The following is a 20114-nucleotide window of genomic DNA, read 5'->3' as shown; positions in this document are numbered from 1 at the left end:
GCTCGTGCCCTAAGATGGAAAGTGTGAATGGAGACATGGGGGTGGGTCTGAGAGGTAGGACTTGATTGGCTAAGAGGTGGGAGGAATAAAGAGAGGGCAGAAAGAAGTCAAAGATCACACTCAGGTCCCTGTTCACCAAGATGAAGAGAAGCAGATGTGAGAAAGAGGAGTGGAATGATGCGGTCAGTTTGGAAATGGAGGGAGAAGCCTGTGGGCAGCTTAGTAAAATGATCTGAAGTTGAAGGATGGAGTTGAAGCCAGAGACACTTTGGCTTCAGTTAGAACAAATGGGTTTCATGTAGGTAGAATGTTGAGTGAGAGGAAGTGGGCTTAGGAGAGGACTTCAGGGTGTAATATTTAACCTCAAGGTCAAGCACCGTGTCTTAGTCACCTTTGTACCCCCTGTACTGAGGACAAGACCTGTAGAGAACAGGCAAAAAGGAAGGCCAGGTTGGCTCAACAGAGAGAGGCATCATCTCCTGTGCTAAGAGACGCCCAGTCCAGTTTTCCAGGGAAATAGACTCTACATCCTGGTCCCTTGACTGAGCCCCAGAGAACCCCAGACACACAGTCCCCTAGAGAGTTCTTTCTGGAAACTCACAAAGCTCTGCTCTTGGCAAAGGGCAATATGAGGAGAAGGAGGTCCATCTGTGAACTTTGGAGTCCAGTTCCAGGGTTTGAAATACAGTAGTGCGGCTTATCAGCTGTGTGACCCTGGGTGAATGCCTTCACTCTGATCTTTGATTTCTCATTGGTAAAATAGGCATTGGTGGTATGACATGGGATGATATGTATGAATTGCTTAGGAAGAAAGCACTAAGTGGAACTCCTTTCCTATGTTCAGGCCCATTCTTACAGGCACAGCAAAAGTAAGGTATGTAATTGGGCAGGAGGGCACTTCCCACCCATACTCTTGGGTTACTGAGCAGTATTCACTCAGCAACATAACTCGGGTCAGAGTCACTTCACCCACTGCCCCCTCCAAACAGACAGGGATGCCTGTCAGATGCAGCCCTCCATTGTCATGGGACCATTTTTTTTAAGCGTTTTACATGCCAGGCACTATTACTCTCAGTTTCTTCCACAACTACCCTGAAAAATAGGAACTCTTGCTGTCCTCGTTTTATAGTTGAGGAATGGCATTTCAGAGAGGTTAAGTCTTCTTTGGACTGGTCCAAAGTCATGGCCGGGCACAGTGGCTCACGCCTGTAATCCCAACACTCTGGGAGGCTGAGGCAGATGGATAACTTGAGCCCAAGAGTTTGAGACTAGCCTGGGCAACATGGCAAAACCCTGTCTCTACTAAAAATACAAAAATTAGCTGGGTGTATGGTGCGTGCCTGTAATCCCAGCTGCTCAGGAGGCTGAGGCAGGAGAATCGCTTGAACCTGGGAGGAGGAGGTTGCAGTGAGCTGAGATCACGCCACTGTACGCCAGCCTGGGCGACAGAGTGAGACTCTGTCTCAAAAAAAACAAACTCATAAATGGCAGGACTGGAATGAGATCTGAGTCATCTGCCTCTAGAGCCCAGACTTTCTATCACCAAGCTCTTCCTCTCTCCCAGGCAATCCACATCCACGTGCATACACTTGTTTTCTCTTGTTCATCTCTTCTTGACCATTATCATTTATGAACCACAGGGCGCCTAGAAAGTATCTAGCATGAGGCTTCCCCACTTACCCAAAGGGACTTAAGGGCTTGATCCATGTGCACATAGTCATTTTATACACGAGGAAATTGGGGTTTGGGGAGAGCTTGTGCTTTGACCAGTGTCATAGAGCCACTGAGTGGTGATATGGCACCCAGCCCTGTGTGACTCCAGAGTCTGTGCTCTTCCCACAGCACATCAGTGCCCTGAGTCATTGCTCAGCCTTCTAGGAAATGTGAAGTGAGCTGGGGACTCTGGTCCTAGCTTCCTTGCTAGCTCACTGCATATCCTTGAGTAGAGGCCCCTCTGCTCCTTTGTTTTACCCATCTGTAAAATGAAGGTTCTGTACTAGAATGACTCAGAGCCTCTAGGAAAAATAAGACAAAAGCCTGAGGAGAACATTGAACTGCTGTTTCTGTGGAGGGTGGGTTGGTCTGGATATGAGGTTGGATATAATTTTGCTCCATACCTCGGTACCCTAGGATGAACTGGAGCTCACCAGACGGGCTCTGGAGGAGCGGCTACACAGCCCAGGTGCGACCAGCACAGCAGAACAGGGGTCCAGAGGGGAGCAGGGCATGCATCTGGGAGAGGTGAGCTGGGGGCTCTGGGGGAATAGACGGCCCAGCAGGGAGCTCCTGTCCAGGGGTTTGTCCCCTTCCCTTGGGAACTGGGTTCCTGAATCTTAGACCTGCCAGATTGGTCTGTGTGTCCTCTGTCTGTTCCCTACCTGTCTTAGGGGCTGCCCAGGTGAGAATCACAGGTCTTTCCCACAGGTCTCAGGAGTAGAGGCTGAGCCTAGTCCTGCTGGAATGGAGGAGAAGCAGTCATGGAGACAAAGGCTTGAACACCTGCAGCAAGCGGTAGCCCGGCTGGAGATTGACAGGAGCAGGCTGCAGCGCCACAATGTCCAGCTGCGGAGCACCTTAGAGCAGGTGACCCCTCTTCTGGTCCAGTGGGCATGCATCTCCACTTCTTGTGTGGCCCCCAGAGCATAGACTCAGTAAACTACAGCCCAAGAGTTTGGGCAAAATTCAGCCTGCTGCCTGTTTCTGAAAATTAAGTTTGCTTTTTTTCCCCCAAGATGGAGTCTTGCTCTGTCTCCTACAGCTGGAGTGGAATGGTGCGATCTCCACTCACTGCAGCCTCCACCTCCCGGGTTCAAGCAATCCTCCTGCCTCAGCCTCCTGAGTAGCTGGGATTACAGGCACACACCACGATGCCTGGCAAATTTTTGTCTTTTTAGTAGAGACAGGACTTCACCATGTTGGCCAGGCTGGTCTTGAACTCCTGACCTCGTGATCCACCTGCCTTAGCTTTCCAAAGTGCTGGGATTACAGGTGTGAGCCACCACGCCCAGCCTTAAAAATTAAGTTTATTGAAATACAGCCGGCCGGGCGCGGTGGCTCAAGCCTGTAATCCCAGCACTTTGGGAGGCCGAGACAGGCGGATCACGAGGTCAGGAGATTGAGACCATCCTGGCTAACACGGTGAAACCCCGTCTCTATTAAGAAATACAAAAAACTAGCCGGGCGAGGTGGCGGGCGCCTGTAGTCCCAGCTACTCGGGAGGCTGAGGCCGGAGAATGGCGTGAACCCGGGAGGCGGAGCTTGCAGTGAGCTGAGATCTGGCCACTGCACTCCAGCCTGGGCGACAGAGCGAGACTCCGTCTCAAAAAAAAAAAAAAAAAAGAAATACAGCCACGTATTGTCCATGGCTGCTTCCCTGCTATGCCCCACAAAGCCTACAGTACTTACTGCAGGAGAAGTTTGCTGGTCTTTGCTCCAGAGGCCTGAGAGGCTAGCCCTGCCTCTTCTGCTTCAGGAGCACTTCTTTGCACTGAGGCCTGCCCTAGCTGTGCTTTCCTCAGCCAGGAATTCTCTTCCCATGGTTACTGTCCCCTCGTACACCTGCACAGGCACTGGCCACTTCTGGAGAAAGGCAGCTCTGCTCCAGCCACAGAGCCAAGCCAAGCCCTGATTTCTTATTTGCACCTTGGCAGGTGGAGCGAGAACGGAGAAAGCTGAAGAGGGAGGCCATGCGTGCAGCCCAGGCAGGGTCCCTGGAGATCAGCAAGGCCGTGGCTTCTTCACCCACACAGCAGGTTTACCCGTTTTCCTCAACTGCAGCCTTAGAGAGCCCAACCCCAGCCACCAGAAACTCAGCCCTCCTCATTGCATATCCCAGGCCAACAGCACTTCAGCTAATCCAGAGGGCCCCTCCTGACTGCGTTCTGCCCTGCTCAGCACAGCTCAGTCCATCCCTGCCCTGAGAAGGAGGCCCAACGTTGGGGTGGGGGTTGGGGTGGCATCAGGGCTAGTGGCCCTGCCTTCTGAGGGACTCAGATTTGTGCACTCCCAGACCAGTGCCATAGGCTGGTCCAGGAGTGGGGCTCATGGGGCTCTACTCAGGATCCCTGGTGTATGGGGGTTGTGTGGTACTTGCCAGCTCCTGAGGAGCCTAGGAGCTTGATCACAGCTTGATCTCTTAGACTTTTCTACAGTGTTGAGTTTACAGGCTTAGGGTCCATGGTCTTTCCTGGAGCCAGTGTCCCTTTTTTGGGTAAGAGGCTTGGGGAAGACTCCCCAAGCCTGCACTCGTTTAGGTGAGGTATCCCTGCCAACAGACATAGGCTTGCAGCCTGGCAGGGAGGCACTGTTTATGGTGACTGAGCACTAGCTCTCCATCCCTTGTCCTTTAATGAAAGTTCTCAAGGGCAGGCACCATGTCTTCCTCTCTATATCCTTAGCTCACAGCCCAGGGCTAGCACAAAGCAGATACATGGTGTACTTCTGTTAAATTAAAACATGCCTCAGAGAAGCAAATGCCATCCAGGCTTTTTGGATGTTTTGCATCAGGTCTCCATGGTGTTGCCCATTTTGCTGGTGTGGGGCCTCTCCTTGCCCCAGGGCCTGCTGCCCCACAGAGGTCCAGTCTGAGTTCAGATGCTTCTGGCCCATAGCCCTTGCCCAGGCCCCTAAGTTTGTGATGAGGTTCTGCAAGGAAACTTGCAGAAACCCCAGAGTGGGAAGGCCTATTCCAACAAGAGTGCCATTTGTCTTCCTTAGGATGGGAGAGGAGGACAGAAGAACTCAGATGCCAAGTATGTGGCTGCACTGCAGAAAGAGGTATGTTCTGGATTTTCTAAGCCCATATTCCCTCCCTTGCACTCAGGCCCTTTGTGCTCCTCCAGCAGGGAGAGGGGAAGTTCCTGCCTTCAGAGAACTTCAGTCCCCACAGGAGGCAAGAATAGTCCCAGTCCCAACCCCATCTCTCATACGCCTAGGGTGGGAGTGGGGAAAAAAGCATGATTCTGGCCCCCGACTTCCAGATCCATACTTAGAAAGGATCTGTGTATCTAAGGAAGAGGGCTGAGGAACAGGCAGAAGATTCTAGGAGGACAGGTGGGAGCAAGCGGAGTCATCCTGGCCTCCCTGCCCTCAGAGGTGCCCTCGCAGCCAGGACTATCGCCAGTGCCCCAGGCAGAGGAGCCAGACACCAACACAGGCTCCAGGCCACACAGCTCAGCTCGAGCCCCAACTCGCAGAGAAGCGACTTGAAGAGCCTTCCTGCCTCTTAGGCCTCACCTGAAAGTCCGCTCTCCCTTTCAAGGCCCAGGAGTCATAAGTGTTACCTTTTTATTTCTGAGCCTGTTTCAGAAATTAGTAGTCACTACTGCCAGGGCCTGACTCTGTAGCTAGACCTAAGCTATTACTCTGAATTCTATTAAACTCAGACTCTTTTTCTATTTTATCAAAAAGTCAAAGGCAGGTGCGGTAGCTCACACCTGAAATCCCAGCACTTTCGGAGGCCAAGACGGGCAGATCACCTGAGGTCAGGAGTTTGAAACCAGCCTGGCCAACATGGCGAAATGCTGTCTGTACTAAAAATACAAAAATTAGCTGGGCCTGGTGTTGTGCACCTGTAATCCTAGCTACTCAGGAGGCTGACACACAAGAATCACTTGAACCCAGCAGGGTGGAGGTTGCAGTAAGCCAAGACTGCATCACTGCACTCTAGCCTGGGCAACAGAAGGAGACTCCATCTCAAAAAAAAAAAGTCAGATAGTGGTTATACATGAGTATATATTGTTATCAGCCTCATCAAAATGTACATTTTAAATCTGGGCATTTTTCACATGTAAATTATCTTTCAGTGAAGTTGATGAATAGCTTTGTTGTTTTCAAGCTCCCTATTTGAGTCACATGTGCAGCCAGGATTGAGAATCACTGGATTCTAGAATTCCTAAGGGCCCTTCCCCTAAACTCTCTAAAGCCTGTTTCTGAGATTCGTGTATGTGGTAGAGTTGATTCAGATGCTCAGCCAACGAGCGTCACAGGAACACAGAGCAGGAAGAGCTGGGACTTCAGGGCCCTCAACTGCTCTCCCTCTTTTTTATCCTGTCCACCAGGTGGCCCTGCTGCGAGCTCAGCTGACTTTGGAGCGGAAGCAGAAGCAGGACTACATCGCCCGCTCAGTACAGACCAGCCGTGAGCTAGCAGGCCTGCACCACAGCCTCTCACACTCACTTCTCGCTGTGGCCCAGGCCCCTGAGGCCACTGTCCTGGAGGCAGAGACCCGCAGGCTGGATGAGTCCCTGACTCAAAGTCTGACATCCCCAGGGCCAGTCCTGCTACACCCCAGCCCCAGCACTACCCAAGCCACTTCCAGGTAGCAGCCGCAGCCAGGAGCACACAGACAGAAGACTGTACCGTGGGTCACGGCCCCTCTGCACACCTACAGGCTTGCCAAAGGAAAAGCCTGACTCTGTTAGGCACCCAGGCGCCCCAGGTCAGCGGGTGTTCCCAGGAAGAGGAAGTAAATCTGCAACACTTGGGAGGGCCCCAACTCACCTGGGAATGAGGCAGATTGTATCTGCTTGCTCCCTAATGGAATCACCCAGAGGAGTGCCTTGCCCTGGCTGAGGGACATCCACTGCCTCTCGTCTAGAATTTATTTTCCTAGCACTTCACCACCTCCTTCAACTTCCCCTTCAACAATAAACCCTGGGATCTTTGCATTAGTTTTCTGCTGCTGTCTCCACTTGTGCAGCTGGGCAGCAGCACCACATCAAGGGAGTTTATCAGGGAAGAACTTGCCAAAGATTCCTGTCGAGGTAGCATGCATTTATTGTACACCATGCACTGTGATAGGGAAGGGTTACAGAAAACATACAAGACAAAGCCCCTGTCCACAGAGAGCCTGCAGTCCAGTTGATGAGAACAGGCTAACACTCATTTATGAGTCAGAGGCAATTCTGTGTACTGACTAGAAGAACTGTAGAAATTCCAGGGGCTGAGGAAGGGAGGCAGGAACTGGCCCTTGAAGGATGGAGTGGAGTCGGAGGTGTTGCCAAGCACACAGTGAGAAGACTGGTCTGACTGTGGCAGGGGGTTGGGGCTCAGCTTGGGTGGGTTGATGGGGGAGATTATGGAGGGTTAAAATAAGTTCTGGGGCCTCAAAAAAACAGCGTTGACCTTTAGCTAAAGTCAGAGTCTCTGAGTTCAGAACCTCCTCATGGCCTCATTCCTCTTCTACTCTGGGTGAATGTCCTTGAGATGTCCCTTCCTGGGCATATCAGCTGGAACTGATCTGGCCCCCTGTAGTCTAGCCATGTGTCAAGCCAATCAGAAGGATGGACTATGGCAGAACTTCTCACCATGGGCTGGTCCTAGTAGAGGCTGGACAGAACCCAGCTCACAGGCTTAAGACCTATTGCTGGCAACCTGCTCAAAGCCTCAAAATTGTTTTATTTTTTTAAGAGACAGGGTTTTGTCCTGTCTTCCAAGCTGGAGTGCAGTGGCACAATCACATCTTACTGCAGCCTGAAACTCCTGGGCTCAAGTGATCCTCCCACCTCAACCTCTCAAAGTACTGAGATTATAGGTATGAGCCACCATGCCCAACCAGAACAGTTTTTAAAGAAGCAGGCCATTTCCTCTGGCACTCCCACCATAATCTGGAATTCCTCTTCACTAAGCCTGGGGATGGAACTGAGACCTAGCTAAGAATCTGGGGGGTTAAGAACAGCACCCACTCACCCAGACCTCCTAATTTGGGGCTCAGCCCCATTATGTCTCGTTGCACCACACAGAGTAGAAATGGGCCTGTTCACAGGGGCTAGAGTTTTGTTCCAGAAACCCACACGTGCAGCTCAGCAACAGATGCTTAGTGAAAACTTCCGAAACCCCAGAAACGGATCTGGGACCCCAGAAATGCTGTCCTGGTCCCTCCTTGCAGTCAGATTCCCTGTAACTCAAAATCCTTACCTAGCCTTTAGGCCATTTCTTTCTTTTCTTTTTTTTTTTTTTTTTTTTTTGAGACAGAGTTTTGCTCTTGTTGCCCAGGCTGGAGTGCACTGATGTAATCTCGGCTCACTGGTGGCAACCTCCACCTCCTGGGTTCAAGCGATTCTCCTGCCTCAGCCTCCTGAGTAGCTGGGATTACAGATGTGCCACCATGCCCGGCTAATTTTGTATATTTAGTAGAGACAGGGTTTCTCCATGTTGGTCAGACTGGTCTTGAACTCCCGACCTCAGATGATCCACCCACCTCGGCCTCCCAAAGTGTTGAGATTACAGGCGTGAGCCACTGCGCCCGGCCCCTTTAGGCCATTTCTATGCTAGGGGTTGTCAGAGACAAGACTTCTCTTGGTTGTTCACTTGTTACATCCTCCAGCCCTGGTTCTCAGGCTCGGGCTGACAGAGGGTCCCTGTGTTTTACCTTCGAGTTTCTTATCAGCATCATTTTCTGTAGGTCACGAGCCAGAGCCTCATGCCCCACATACCTTCTGGGCCTCAGAGAGGTTCCAGCAGCTGAAAGACATCTTAGAGGCTGCCAAGCAGGGTCTTTATTCAGGACTAGACTAATCTGTATTTGCTCTTTTTCCATCCAACCTTCAAGAGCCCCCCAGCTCCATTATAGACCTCGGCCTAGGGTCTTCCCCCCACCAGATATTCAGAGCAGGGTTGGCCTTCAGTTCAAGTGTAGACCGTGCTCTTGCCCTCATACTCGAGCTTATGGACGATCTTCCGCTCCAGCTTTCTGAAGTACACTTTCCTTGCCCAGTAGCAGGATTGCCTCTGTGGAGTGTTCCACCAATAATGGTGACAACTGCTGTTTTCATCAGCTCCAGACCCAGAGAGACCTGAAGTGGGGAAGAGTGAAGGAAGGAATATGTGTTATCCAGGGGGGACCCAACTTCGCCTAAGGGCATGAGGCCAGAGCCTCCTTTCCTGACCTTGTCACATGTGGCAGGGCATAACCAGAATGGTGAATCCAGCAGATGGGAGGAGTCCCTGGTAGTCCAGCCAGGTCTTGTGGATGTACTTGAGGAAGGTGTGATTGGTCACCAGAACATGCAGGGAGTAGAGGTTAGAGCTCAGCCACAGAGGTTATCTTCTTACAGAAAACTTTCCCCCTTCCTAATCTTCTTGTCTGCTTTGATAGAAGCTAGTACTGGCTGGAAAGGCCTGAAAGCAGAAGGGGACAAGAGTCGTCAGAGACTGGGCAATGTTCTTGTTCCCGGGGAGTGCTGGGATCTGGTGGGTGCTGCCCCTGTTCTCTCAAGAATCCCGCGTGCTTTGTGTGTTAGAGCAGTGACCATCACCTCCCAACCCAATGACCTTTGCTCCTCTGCTTTCCACATGGGACTGCCAGCACCCTGAAGGCAGAAAAACTGCCTGGCATGAATGTACCCATTAAAGGAGAAGCTAGTGGTGTATGTTGGGATAAGGAGGGTGGGGAGTGTACAGTTACAGGCTGCACAGGGAGGGCAAGATCAATGTTGGTACCAAAGTGCCAAAGGCTGTCTGCGCCAGGTCTGGGGCCCCCACTTGTCATACCGCCGGATAAAACCATTGCAGTCCACACTAGGTCTGGAGGCTTAGACACCCACAGCATGTGGGTGTTCTCATGCAGGCCATGAGTATTTGGGGTGCTTTAAATGCAGGGGAGTTCTGTTGTCCACATTATTCTCAAAGCCCAGAATAGTCCCTGTTTCATTCTACAGAGATAGGAAGGCACTGGGGCTCACAGAGTGGTGCTGCTTCCCACCCTTGCCCTCCTGCCCCTACCTGAGCACAGCGTGGTGCTCAGTGATGGTTATCCTATGTTCCAAATATGCATGACCCAGGACTGGCACAGTCGGAGCTTGGGGTCTAGCTATGATGTGGGGATCGGTTGGAGTAGCTTCTTGACCAGCCGGAATTGGGTTAGGTGTCCTAGCATTGGTGCCTATGGAGAAGAACACAGACTGCTTATCACTCACCCCTGGTTCCAGTACCAAGGAAAGGCTGGAGCCATTGCAGCTAGAGGCCCAGCAGAGGAAGGGATCAAAGAGAGGATGCAGCCCAGAGCCCAGGACCGAGCATCCACCGGCCTCTGGAGATGGCGTGGTCTCCAGTCGCATCAGGGCTTCAGGACCCATCTGAAGTGCGGGTCAAACCAGGCAGACACCCTTCTGGTGAAGGCAGGCTTTGCAGATGTGGGGCTGAATTGAGCAGCCACAGGACCTCCGCGGCTCTGGGGCCAGTGGCAGAACTTTTAGAAGTACCTATGGGGTAGGAAACCCCAGCCACAAAAGCAGCGAGGTGACCTCCAGGCCTGAGGCTTTGCCTGCAGGCCTCATCTCAGTCCATGGGACAGATCCCTGGTTTTTTTAGTTTGGCCTTGGGGCAGATGACACCTTCAGCTGTCCAGCCTGCAATACCTCACCTCCTGCCTTCTGCCCCACTACCCTGCAGAGCAGAGGAATAGGGCCAGGGGCCAGGGGCCAGGGGCAGGGAGGAGGAAGAAGCAAGAGCTGCCAGTGTGCTCCAAACTAAGAGACCCCTCCACATGATTCTGGGCACAGCTGAGGAGGGGTGCAAGTTCAACTCTGCTCACCACACTTAAGAAGCAGGTAAGGGAGGAGGAAAGGCAAAAACATGGGGTCCTGAGGCCCTTTTACTCCCTCTACCCTGTTGGAGGTGAGGATGAGAGGTGAGACTTAATTGGACTGTGCTCCTGGCCAGTTGATCTCACCCAACTCATTACATCAGTAGCCTGGTCACAGGGTGGACACTCTGACCTCTTAGCCTTTCATTGCCAATGCTACCGGCCCTATATATGCCCTTATGGGGCCTGAACCTTGACTCAGCTAGGCGGGCTTGGAGGTAAAATATTGAATGGGTCAGGGGTAGGAGGAGAGATGAGTCTGCCAAGGCTGTGTGATGTGTCATTTGAGAGAGTGGGTATCCCCTATTCCCAGCACATGACCATTTATTTAGAGCCAGGGAGGGGGACGAGAATTCGTATTCAAATGTGATTCTTCCTTAATTACTAATAGTTGTTCAGGTGAGGGAATCAGGGAAGGCTGTTACACAGTGCCAGATTAATAATCCACACATTGCCCCTGCACCTCCTGTCCTGGTTTCCTATCAAAGCCTCTCCTGTATCTGTGAACATTCCAGCCCTGCAGGTCAGATTGCTGGCCAGGAGTAGTCTCACGCTCTAGCTGACTGATAGCCTCAGCTTCTGCTGTTGCATGTGGTTTGATGATTCATGCTGTAGCCTTTGGCTATAACTCTCTTCCCTGTATAAGGGCCATCTCTGAAGTTTGTCTGCCCAACTCCATTACCTGGTGAATGAGATTGGCTGGCTGCTGCTCCTGCCCCAGCTATTCAGTCATTTGGCAAATACTCATTTAAACAAAGCTCGAGAAGGAGCTCACCTCTAGGTACACAGAACCTGGACACAGATGAAAGTTTGCAGAATGACCCAGTTGTGCAGAGGAGACCCACTGGCTGCTCTCAGTGAGGCCAGGGAGAGTCAAACAAAGCATCTTGGACAAAGAGAGGACTTGAGGGCCCTTTCAAAGTGTTTGTCAAGTCAGTTGGATGCACAGGATGTGTGGAGTCAAGAGGTACATCTAGGAGCAATGGCAGGTGTTATCAGTTCTTTCAGGTTAGACCTCTGAGCAGACAGCAGAAACGTCAGCCACAGGTGAGCATAAGCTCAAACCCCCCATTGAAGGCTATATTCTTGTCCCACAGGGCAGAGCACATGGCAAGTGGCACACTGACTCAGATACCAGGCACTGGGAAAAGTGGGAAACCATGGTCACAGACTTTACATCCCCCTGCCCTGTTGGCCTCCATCCCTTCCTCAACCGTCCGCAGAACACCTTCTTCCAGCACCTTAGCTGCTGCCTCCCTCTGGACTTATTCAGTCCTCAAGGGTGCCCTGCTAAAGGCTGGGCTGAAGGCTAAGAGGAGAGGTGGCATTCAATGTGTCCTGTGGCCTTCCTGGGGTTGATGAAGGGGTTGATGAAGGGGTTGATGCCCAATAGAGTCCTTCATCTTGGCATTCAGCCCAGGGTCCAGCTGCCAAGGGAAGGCTTGGCAATCAAGGACGAGGGAGATAAGAATGAAAAGGGGCACCACCCTGTGCCAAGGCTGGCATGGTGTATATCTGAAAGGAGCTGCCTATTCACAGCATGGGGTTGTCAAGCTGGAGGCAGGGAGAGAAAAGCAAGAGCTTTTTGGTTCCTCTTGAGGAATGAATCTATAGGAAAACGTAATAGGGTTAAAAATAAATTTCCCATCCATCCAGACTTTTTTCTTTGGTAGACTTTCTTGTCATCTATTTAAAATGAAACAAGTGCATGTACGTGGTTAAGAAATTTTAGCTAGGAATGATGGCACATGCCTGGAGTCCCAGCTACTTGGGGGGCTGAGGCAGGAGGATCGCTCAAACCTGGAAGGTCAAGGCTGCAGTGAGCCCAGATCATGCCACTACACTCCAGCCTGAGTGATGAAGTGAGACCCTGTCTCAAAAAAAAAAAAAAATTAAATTAAACAGTGCCGGGCTTCGGGGCTTATGCCTGTAATCCCAGCACTTTGGGAGGCCTAGGCAGGCAGATTGCTTGGGCTCAGGAGTTCAAGACCACCCTGGGCAAAAAATATAAAAATTAGCTTGGTGTGATGATGTGCCTGTAGTCCCAGCTACTCGGGAGGCTGACCTGAGCCCAGGGAGGTCAAGGTTGCAGTGAGTCATGATCATGCCACTGCACTCTCTCCAGCCTGGGCAACAGAGCAAGACTGTCTCAAAATAAAAAAGGAACTTAAATGAAAAGAAGACAGCAGTTTCCCACCTCATTCTTCTCAAACTCCTCTTCAGAGGCAGCCAGTTTTTTTGTTGTTGTTGTTTTTTAACTATGTTTTTCTACTGGCTCACTTTATTCCTCTAAAATAGTAACTTGTCTATGTGGTATCATAACGGGTTCAGTATCTGACATGATGCTGTACTGCCTACACCTTTGGGGATTCTTGGATCCTGACTGAGCTACCTCATTCCTAGACACCTGGTACACCACAGTGCATCAGGGATGTGGGTAAATGCGCTTTCGGTTTATGTGGAATATTTGCATTTTGTTAGGTTGTGTGTGGTGGTTGAGTAGCCAAGAGGGTAGCATGCGGTGGATATTTGTTTTAAATATACAGCAACTGGAAACTCATTTACTGAGGCTATTTGGTTACCCTGAACTGTTTCTACCAAAAAAGCAGGATAAATGCTCCCTCAACACACACCTTTAATTACCAATTTTTAGAGTAAGAGGTTGAGTATCATTATGAGCTCAAAGTTTTTTATATATTCACTATGGTCCAATCATGACAGTTGCTATTTTTGATGCTGAAATTGCCGCAAATCTAATGTCCAAGTTTTCTTTGTACTTGTCTAGGCCTAGGATCTTTTAGTGGAAAAAAAAGTATTTAGAAGACAAAAATCAGACTGAGCACAGTGGCTCACACCTGTAATCCTAGCACTTTGGGAGGCTGAGGCAGGCAGATTGCCTGAGCTCAGGAGTTTGAGACCAGCCTGGGCAACACGGTGAAACCCTGTCTCTACTAAAATACAAAAAATTAGCGGGGGGTGGCGGTGTGTGCCTGTAGTCCCAGCTACTCAGGAGGCTGAGGCAGGAGAACTGCTTCAACCCAGGAGGCGGAGGTTGCAGTGAGCTGAGATCGCGCCACTGCACTCCAACCTGGGTGGCAAAGTCAGACTCCGTCTCCAAAAAAAATACAAAAAACAAAAAACAAAATCTGGGTTGCAGGGTTGATCATTGCTAATGGGGTGTAATAGCTGTTCAGATGACAGAGGGAGAAAATGTACTTTGTAAATTGTTAGTTCATCAAGGTTATGATTGCACAACAATGTGAACATACTTAATGCCACTGAACTTTATTGCCATTGATAACTTTTAAATGGTAAATTTCATGTATATTTTGTCACAATAAAAAGTTTGAAAATTGAGTTCATAATATTTCCAGTTTGGGCCGAGCACGGTGGCTCACGCCTGTAATCCCAGCACTTCAGGAGGCTGAGGTGGGTGGATCACAAGGTCAGGAGTTCGAGACCAGCCTGACCAACATGGGTGAATTCCCATCTCTACTAAAAATAAAAATTAGCCGGGTGTGGTGGTCACCCAGGCTGGAGTACAGTGGTGCAATCTCAGCTCACTGCAACCTCTGCGTCCCAGACTGAAGTGATTATCCTACCTCAGCCTCCCAGGTAGTTATGATTACAGGCTCCCACCACCACACCTGGCAAATTTTTGTATTTTTAGTAGAGACAGAGTTTCACTATTTTGGCCAGGCTGGTCTTGAACTCCTGACCTCAAATGATCAGCCTCCCTCGGCCTCCCAAAGTGCTGGGATTATAGGCATAAGCCACCACACCTGACCTGTGTTTAGTTTCTAATGGTGTTAATATAAGTAGTTATTTTCTTATTCAAGACCAGCCTGGGCAATATAGTGAGACCTCATCTCTACCAAAAAAATTAAAAATTAGCTGAGGGTGGTGGCACGCACTGATAGTCCCAGCCATTCAGGAGGCTGATGTGGAAGGATCACCTGAGCCTGGGAGGCAGAGGTTGCAGTGAGCCGTGATCATGTCACTGCACTCTATCCTGGGTGACAGAGTGAGATCCTGTCTCTAAATAATAATAATAATAATACCAACACTATAATAAAAATACTGAGTGAAGTTTAAAAAAAATTTTTTTTCTTTTTTGAGACAGAGTGTCACTCTGTTGCCCAGGCTATGAGTGCAGTGGTGCAATCTTGGCTCACTGCAACTTCCGCCTCCCAGGTTCAAGTGATTCTCCTGCCTCAGCCTCCTGAGTAGCTGGAATTACAGGTGTGCACTGCCACGCCTAGCTAATTTTTGTATTTTTAGTAGAGATGGGATTTCACTATGTTGGTCATGCTGGTCTCGACCTCCTGACCTCGTAATCCGCCCGCCTTGGCCCCCCAAAGTGCTGGGGTTACAGGTGTGAGCCATTGCACCTGGCCTAAAATTTCTTTGTAGTTCTTTTTGTCCACAGAGACTATCCTACAAAGAATATACAAGGAACTTGAAATAATTGAGTTAATAACTTGAGTTAAAGAAACTTGAAATAATTATTTCTCTGGTGTTTATATTATCAATTAAATATATAGTTAGGTCCATTTGATGTGTTTCCAACTTCAGGGTTCATTTTTTTCTCATTTAATTTTATTTTTTGATAAGATACAGCATAAGAGAGTCATATGGTGATAAGACAGAATCAGTAATAGAACGTAGCCCTTTGATGCCACCAGAAATCCAGAGAAATAAGCTAGGGTTTTATTCAGTAGCAGAGAGATCTCCATCCAGGGTCTGCTTGAAACCCCAGTCCCTCTCTGACACCACAAGGTCCCCTTGGCTACCTGTCAGCCTCCTGGGGACTGCAATGGAAACATCTCAGCCGTAGACATCAATCTTCCTCTCACACTGCAGTTTCAAGATGATCTGTATTCTGCTGGGAAATTTTGCATGGTGCTCTCAAACCAGTATTTGTCATCCCGGTATGGGACCACCAACAAACCAAACAAGGACACCTGGGAGATGGGGTAAGACAAGAGATGGTGGTGGGGTAACAGCCTGCCCCCATGCACACCTATCATGCCTTCAGCACCACTCACTCAACCGCTAGTGTGCCAGGCTTCGTCTTGGAGCTGGGAGGAGAATGGAGTTCACCTTCTTCAAGGAAGACAGACTCTCAATACTCATAGTGACCCTAGAGCCCAGAAAAGAGAGCATCAACTAGTTGTTCTTCATTATATATTGAGAGAAGAGAGGATTCCCCTTGGAGACAAGGGAAGGGCATTCCAGGCAGAGGGAGCAGGGTGTGAGAAGGCATGAGGCAGCTGGTATATCTGGGGAACCCCAAGAAACCCAGTGTGGGAGTCTGGGAGAGAAGAGAGGGATCAGATCATGTAGGGTGTTGAAAGCCAGGCAGAAAGTTTTAGATTTAATGGGAAGTCCCTGGGAAGACAGATTTTTTTGTTGTTTTTTGAGACGGAGTTTGTTTTTTTGTTTGTTTGTTTTTTTTTTTGAGACGGAGTCTTGCTCTGTCGCCCAGGCTGGAGTGCAGTGGCCGGATCTCAGCTCACTGCAAGCTCCGCCTCCCGGGTTCAGGCCATTCTCCTGCCTCAGCCTCCCGAGTAGTTGGGACTACAGGCGCCAGCCACCTCGCCCAGCTACTTTTTTTGTATTTTTTTTTAGTAGAGACGGGGTTTCACCGTGTTAGCCAGGATGGTCTTGATCTCCCGACCTCGTGATCCGCCCGTCTTGGCCTCCCAAAGTGCTGGGATTACAGGCTTGAGCCACCGCGCCCGGCCTTGAGACGGAGTTTTGCTCTTGTTGCCCAGATTGGAGTGCAGTGGCACAATGTTGGCTCACCACAACCTCCACCTCCCGGGTTCAAGTGATTTTCCTGCCTCAGCCTCCCAAGTAGCTAGGATTACAGGCATGCACCACCATGCCCGGCTAATTTTGTACTTTTAGTGGAGACGGGGTTTCTCCATGTTGGTCTGGCTGGTCTTGAACTCCTGACCTCAGGTGATCAGCCCGCCTTGGCCTCCCAAAGTGCTGGGATTACAGGCGTGAGCCCCCATGCCCAGCCAAGAAGACAGAAATTTTGAGTGGCAGAGGAGTGAAAGTCTGTGAGTTGCAGGAGATATCTTACCTGGTCACAGGTATGCAAGGCATACAACAGAGCCACAAACCCCAAGGACGGATACTGACTGTGGTTCTCCAGTCAACTTTCCTTGATATACCTGAGGAAGTAGAGGCTGATCACCAGCACCTAGGAAGATGGAGAAGGGGAATGACCTGAAGCCTGTCCCATGGCTACCCACCGTCATGTTGTCCTACCACTTTCCCCTTTCCTTCCTGGAGCCGTCACCTTATTTTTGCTGTCTGGTTCCATCAGGAACCTGGACCATCTGAAATCTAAAAAGAAATTGAGGTTTGGGAGGATTTCAGAGTCATTTGACAAGCAGCCTTCAGCCTTAAGTAAGCCTTGGGGGTCCCCCAGTATCCAGCGAGGGTATCTTTGGAGTCGCCTTTGTCACCTCTACAGTGACCTCCGTCCCTGACATACCCAGGGTTTTTTTGCTTCCACATGCTTGTCTGTTTATGCAGTACACTTATGAACCAATCTAGACCAGATGAATTCAACGGAAGCAGCAGCACTTGGATACCGGGGTCCTGAGGGCTGGCAATCCCAGGGTACATAATGCGCATAGTGGTCCTATTCCCCACATCTGCCTCAAAGCCTTGGACAGGGGCCTGGTTCGTCCTGAAAAGGAAGTCAGGATGGTCATTTAGAGGAGAAAGAGGCTTGGGCTTGGCCTTGGTCTCCACCTCCTACCCTGCACCCACCTGAGGACCACTTCATGTTGATTAATCCTGAAACGAAGGCCAGAGCTCCGTAGAGACCTTGAGTTTCCCACCACTGCACAGAACCGGCAGTTGGATACCACATGGCCCAGTGGGCATGGGGGAGGTGCTTTAATCAGCTGCTGCTGCTTATTCTCAACCTCCTTCTCTGACTTGACTCCCTCGAGTTCCTAGGAGCGTAGGAGGGAAGAATTTAGGGGCTTGACCCAGGCTCCACCTACCTGTGGAAGAAGGTTAGAGCCTGGGGCCATGATGGAGAGATGGCTAGGACCTGGGGTTGGGTCAGGGATTGGACCAAGACTAAGTTTGTGCACTGACCAACCACAATATCAGAGCATCACTGGACATGGGATCCTGTGGCCTCTGTAGGGGTTCAACGGTGCTATCGAAGCGTCTGTCAAACCAGTCAGACTCGCCAGGCATGTGGAGGCAGGCAGAGCACGTCTGGACCTCAGATAAGCAGTTGCATTTTCTGGAAAAGTTGCTGGGACAGTGGCAGATTCTCGGGTGTATTTTGACCATATTACAGAGGTCGTTCTGGCTGGAGTGTTGGTATAGGAAGGAGGCAATCAGTCACAATGAAAGGACATAGGCAGCCACCAGGCCCAAACTCCTGTATCGAATCATGATCTTTGGCCCCGACGATGGTGCCCCTGCAGACAGTAGATTGGCCCTGACACCTGGCACCAGGAAGAAGAGGCTGGGGCCACAGACGTCCCCCAGCATCCCCCATCCTAATGGCTTTCATCCCTCTCCCAACCCTTGACACTACACCTCCTCCCAACACCTTGCTCCTGCCTCCCTAGTCACCTACTGGTCACTACTGGAACTGCCAAAACCTGGCCTAGAGGCAGAAAGAAAGGGAGAGAGGATACTTTTGTGTTTCGTGGCCTCCCTGAGGAAACTGATGCCTAATGGGGTCTTCTGTGCCAGCCCAGTGATATCAGGGACTCATCACAGAGGCCACATTGTGACCTACTCCACCAAGGCCCCTCCTTCGCCTTGGCATTCAGCCCAGAGCCCAAATGACCAGGGAGGTGTGGTAGTCAAGGGTCCAGGGGACAGGAGGGCACAGAGGGAGAGGTTGTGTCCAGGCTGGGGTGGGTGAGCAGGAGGCAAAGAGGGAAACAGAAGGACCACCTTGGCGATGGCTCACACCTGTAATCTCAGAGCTTTGGGAGGCCAAGGCAGAAGGATCCCTTGAGTCCAGGAGTTCAAGAAGGGCCACCTGGAATCTTCTGAAGAGAATTTACTATACTGATGAAAGTGAATATTTGGTACCTTTACCCCTTGACACCTCTCAGGGGTGGACTTTTTCTTTTTGAGAACTGTTTTTTGTTTGTTTGGTTGGTTGGTTGGTTGTTTGAGATGGAGTCTTGCTCTGTTGCCCAGGCTGGAGTACAGTGGCATGATCTTGGCTCACTGCAACCTCTGCCTCCTGGGTTCAAATGATTCTCTTGCCTCAGTCTACCGCGTAGCTGGGACTACAGGTGTGCGCCACTGCGCCCAGCTAATTTATTTTTTATTTTTAACAAAGACAGGGTTTCACCATGTCGGCCAGGCTGGTCTCAAACTCCTGAGCTCAAGTGATCTGCCTGCCTTGTCCTCCCAAAGTGCTGGGATTACAGGCTTGAGCCACCACACCCAGCCAATCCAGTGTATATCTTACACTTATAGTATACCTAAATTCAAACCGTTTTGTCAGAAACGCATGATTTATAAATTTGATAAAATCACACAGTCAAAAAAGATTTACATACCCAAGTTATAACAAGCATACTGAAAAGTTTTCTAAGAACTGAATTGTTTTTAAATTTAGATTAATGAAAATAAATTTAAAATTTCCTTGCTCACTTGCACTTGCTACATTTCAAGGGTTCATCCATCATATTGGATGGCACAGAACTATAGGCTAATTTAATTCTAAAAGTCAGCAGTCTACTATCAGTGTTTACATTATTGTAACTGGATAAATATTTCCTATAGAGTTTGTAAATGAACTAAGACTACTTTTTTTGTTCATGAGTTCATGATACCTTTTTTTTTTTATTTTTTGAGACAGTTTCGCTCTTGTTGCCCAGGCTGGAGTGCAATGACACGATCTTGGCTCACTGCAGCCTCTGCCTCCTGGGTTCAAGCAATTCTCCTGTCTCAGCCTCCCAAGTAGCTGGGATTACAGGTGTGCACCACCACACCCGGCTAATTTTTGTATTTTTAGTTGAGATGGAGTTTCATCATATCAGTCAGGCCCAGCCTTTTGTTCATGGTAACTTTCTAAGAAAGGGTGTGGCTCACGCCTGTAATCCCAGCACTTTGGGAGGCCGAGGCAGGCGGATCACAAGGTCAGGAGATCGAGACCATCCTGGCTAACACGGTGAAACCCCGTCTCTACTAAAAATACAAAAAACTAGCCGGGGCCGGGCGCGGTGGCTCAAGCCTGTAATCCCAGCACTTTGGGAGGCCGAGACGGGCGGATCACGAGGTCAGGAGATCGAGACCATCCTGGCTAACACGGTGAAACCCCGTCTCTATTAAGAAATACAAAAAACTAGCAGGGCGAGGTGGCGGGCGCCTGTAGTCCCAGCTACTCGGGAGGCTGAGGCCGGAGAATGGCGTGAACCCAGGAGGCGGAGCTTGCAGTGAGCTGAGATCCGGCCACTGCACTCCAGCCTGGGCGACAGAGCGAGACTCCGTTTCAAAAAAAAAAAAAAAAAAAAAA

At 50.1% G+C, this 20114-nt stretch overlaps 2 protein-coding genes across 3 annotated transcripts in view; one reads left to right on the top strand and one right to left on the bottom strand.

The window, feature by feature from the left end:
* CEP250 (centrosomal protein 250) overlaps nt 1-6670 on the top strand; it is a 62236-nt gene extending 55566 nt beyond the window's left edge. For both annotated transcript variants that reach the window (XM_025399985.1, XM_025399986.1), the window contains 5 exons: nt 2131-2241; nt 2425-2583; nt 3651-3752; nt 4717-4776; nt 6060-6670. In XM_025399985.1, the coding sequence (XP_025255770.1) occupies nt 2131-2241; nt 2425-2583; nt 3651-3752; nt 4717-4776; nt 6060-6323 (696 nt within the window). In that variant the 3' untranslated portion in view covers nt 6324-6670. The remainder of the gene's footprint in view (nt 1-2130; nt 2242-2424; nt 2584-3650; nt 3753-4716; nt 4777-6059) is intronic.
* An 11220-nt stretch (nt 6671-17890) lies between these two features.
* Nucleotides 17891-20114, bottom strand: part of C10H20orf173 (chromosome 10 C20orf173 homolog) — a 7106-nt gene continuing 4882 nt past the window's right edge. Inside the window, exon 6 of the mRNA XM_025400119.1 lies at nt 17891-18095. The gene's annotated coding sequence lies outside the window, so the exon portion shown is untranslated. The remainder of the gene's footprint in view (nt 18096-20114) is intronic.

The sequence above is a fragment of the Theropithecus gelada genome, chromosome 10 (assembly GCF_003255815.1).
Source record: "Theropithecus gelada isolate Dixy chromosome 10, Tgel_1.0, whole genome shotgun sequence".
Classification (NCBI taxonomy): Eukaryota; Metazoa; Chordata; class Mammalia; order Primates; family Cercopithecidae; genus Theropithecus; species Theropithecus gelada.
The sequence above is the reverse complement of the archived record's forward strand: the minus strand, read 5'-3'. Positions and strand labels throughout refer to the sequence as shown.